The sequence below is a fragment of the Cryptotermes secundus genome, unplaced genomic scaffold (genome assembly GCF_002891405.2).
Source record: "Cryptotermes secundus unplaced genomic scaffold, Csec_1.0 scaffold5663, whole genome shotgun sequence".
NCBI classification, from domain to species: domain Eukaryota; kingdom Metazoa; phylum Arthropoda; class Insecta; order Blattodea; family Kalotermitidae; genus Cryptotermes; species Cryptotermes secundus.
The window spans coordinates 1-3,431 of NW_019745271.1; the positions used below are offsets into that span (position 1 = coordinate 1).

General features: G+C 39.6%; 1 protein-coding gene across 1 annotated transcript; it reads left to right on the forward strand.

Moving 5' to 3' along the window:
• Nucleotides 1–593: 593 nt before the first annotated feature.
• LOC111875108 lies at nucleotides 594–2,546 on the forward strand (the record flags this gene model as incomplete). Its single annotated transcript, XM_023871172.2, has 2 exons — nucleotides 594–960; nucleotides 2,359–2,546. Coding segments are annotated over exons 1-2 (502 nt in total), but the record flags the coding sequence as incomplete, so codon positions are not given.
• Between the last annotated feature and the right edge of the window lie 885 nt (nucleotides 2,547–3,431).

Consider the following 3,431-nt stretch of genomic DNA (forward strand, 5'->3'; position numbering starts at 1 on the left):
TTGATTTGGAGGTACAAAACCCTAATTCCCTTCAAAGTAGTCTCCGTGATAATGCACACACTTCTCCCAACACTTCTGCCATTGTTGAAAACACTTCTGAAACGCGTCTTTTGGAATGGTGATCAGCCCGGCTGTCGCATTCTGCATGATGTCTTCTCTTGACTCACTTCGGGTTCCTTTCAGCGGCATTTTCAGCTTGGGAAATAGCCAAAAGTCACACAGAGCCATGAAAGGGGAGTAGGGAGCCTGACGAACCACAGGGATGTTGTGTTTGGCGACGAAAGTCTGAATCAGATGCGCAGAATGGGCAGGTGCCAAGTTTTTGCTCCCCACAGATTCGGTTGCTTGCGCCACACAGCATCACGAANGACCAAAGTCCGCACTTGCTCAATGACATTCTCATTTCGGCTTCTTGAGAGTCTGCCTGAACGCGGTTCACTGTCCACTGATTTGCGGCCATCTTTGAAGCGGTTGTACGACTCTTTATCCGTGAGTTGCTCATGGCATCGTCCTTGAAAGCCTGTTGAATCTTGCGAATGGTTTGCACTTGGGTATCGCCAAGCTTTTGGCAAAATTTGATGCAATATCGCTGCTCATATTGTTCCGTCATTTTACACCATACTGGAATCCGACGAGCGCTGACTACATGTCCTCACTCATGGGCCAACTGCCAGCTACTGACGCTTTCTGCAGGCGGGAAAAATTCACGACTGTGCATGAATGTCCCCTCCACATCTCCACCGAAGGGAGCGTCCCGCGCTTCATTGGTTTACGCGGGAAAAAAGAAGGTTCGATACTTTTTGAACACACCACCAGAAACTCCACTTCTCTTCCCAACCTGCGGTTCACCTCTCCTTACTCCTATGCTTCCTCCTCTGCAGATGTGCTCCATGAACACAATCGTAGCTCCCGAAGAGGCAGGTCAACAAATTCATTCTTCAGCAACAACCACAGACACAGGTAAGGATCATGATTGGACAGTCATATTTTGTGATAATTTTTTGTTGCTGTGTGGCTGGTATTTGTGTTGTACTTGCTTTGGTATCTTTAAGATGGGTAGGACTTTGAAACAGGAGTATGCTACTAGTACAGCAACTTATTTGTACACCAAGTTCACTAATAAATAAATAAAGTGAAGTTATTAGGTAATGTTAACTAAGGCTGATTTGTTATTTAAGTTAATGTATATTACATTCAATCTTGTGAAGGAACAATGTATTAATGTTAAAAAGAGAAAACAAATATTATAAAAAGTTAAAGATTAATCAGGCAATTTGGAAGGTTCACAGTTGTATAAATGCAATTATGTCTTGGGTAATCAGCCACATCCATATAGAGTAAAAGTATTGCATTTTTTAGATTGTGTCTTCCTCCATCATCAGTGTCTGATGATACAGGCTGAGACAGTCTCCAAGATGTCAGACCTTTTAGTCTGTATTCAGTGTAGCCTTGCATGTGCAACCCTCAGCTGCCAGGCCACTAGGCAAACTAAATTTTTCATAATGCTGATTAGAACATTTATTACTACTAGTACATGACCAAGAGCTGGGAGAGCACAGTCCATATAGCGATTGGCTACGGGCCGGATGACAAAGGGGTCAGAGTTCAAGCCCTGGTGGAGGCAAGAATTTTCACTTCTCCATCTAGAACTCTCTGGGTGTTTGAGAATGAGATGTTGAGTAAAATGAACCCCTAAAAGAGAGGAAATAACAAGTGGGTGGAAAGTGTTGCAAAATGAGGTGTTTCATAATTTATGCTCTTTGTGAAATATTATTAAGGAGATGAAATCATAGAGACTTAGAGGATTGGGGCATGTAATATGCATGAGAGTGGTGAGAAGTGCATCCAAAATTTAGTTGGATAATTTTCAACTTCTGAAGAAGATCTCTACTTCAGGAAGTAATTAGTTGAAACAGTTTTAAACTAGAAACTGCTGCAGTGTGTAGTTAAATTGTACCGATGTTTTGTTGCAATATATCTAATGTGTATCTCATTTTCATCCAATTTATTAGTTGTTACTGAAAGAGATGAAGCCTCGTTAAACAACATAAAATAGAAACAGTAAATTGAGATGACTTAAGAATAATCATGCATGCTTTCCTTACTTTTTGCCTGTCCCACATTATTGAAGCAGCAGAAAATATGGCTTAATCTGGGACTATTCTGGAAGTGCTTGGAAGTATTTCATTGTATGTTATCAGAATGGTGATTTTATGACCTTAATGGAAGTAAAGAAGAAGCATTTAGTTTCTTTGTGTTGTACGGATGCTACTATCATTTGTACAGTTGTGAAATGAGCAGCACTATTAATAGTATTTAGGGTGTTCATTTGTTAGAGATTTGTGTTTATTATTCCAGAAATTCAAGTTCTGAAACAGAATTAAGTGAGACCAGGTTATTTGACCGAGCACAGGCAGCTCTAGAGAGATGCAAGAAAGCATACAAAGAGGGGGGCCGACGGAAATGTTTGGAAGCAACAAGAGTGGACCCAGAGAGCGTAATTGATAAAATCTTGAGATCTGTCAATTTAGAAGAAGATGAATCAGGTACCAGTAGCATAACGTCATCCTGGGAAGATGCCGAATTTCTTAGTTTATTAAATTGCTTTAACGTCAATAGAATAATGGCATGATTGTACATATATACATATCTTGGGCATAGTTTTCTGTCGTTCAATGTAACAGTTCTCACAATGGTCCCAGAAGCACGTCTGTGCCTTGATTGTTTAATAATAAAGTTTTGTTAATTACCAAAGCTGAAACAAAAATATTATACTACACTATATTTTTTAAAATTGACCCCTCTCTCAAAACTTGCCAGATCTGACTGTAGGATATGAAGTTCAGTATGTTAATACCAAAATATTCTGTTGGACATGAACCTGAGCCAGTTCCACCCATCTCTAATTGCCACAACGTATTGGCATTTCTCCGATCATCTTAAATTTATCCTTACATCTTTCTTGTTTCTCGTACTTTATTTTAGTAGCTCATATCACTGATCAGTTCATGGAAAAGCAGTAATTGTAAGATCTGTTTCAGTTACTACTTCATATTGTCACAATGTAGTTATGATAATGGGAAAGCTGTCTTTGTGCTTAATCTCCATATCATGAAGACATTGAAGGAGAGGAGTGGAAGTAAAACTTCACTCATTCTTGACTTTGATATTAGATGGAGATGAGTGATCCTTCTTATGCTGTGCCTGCTTAACCACTCAGGAATTATCCTCTATTATTTCCCTTGTATAGGAAGCTGCCTGGGCCCCACAGGTGGTGAAGACATGATGGTAAAGATCAAAATCACTATTCTTCCTGAGAATCAAACTCTATTCAATCAGCCAAAGTTCTGAAGTAAAATACAGCATCAAATATGTCTGATTCCTTCATGTTTCAGAATGAAATGACCATTCAGAAATGCTATGTTCTGCTG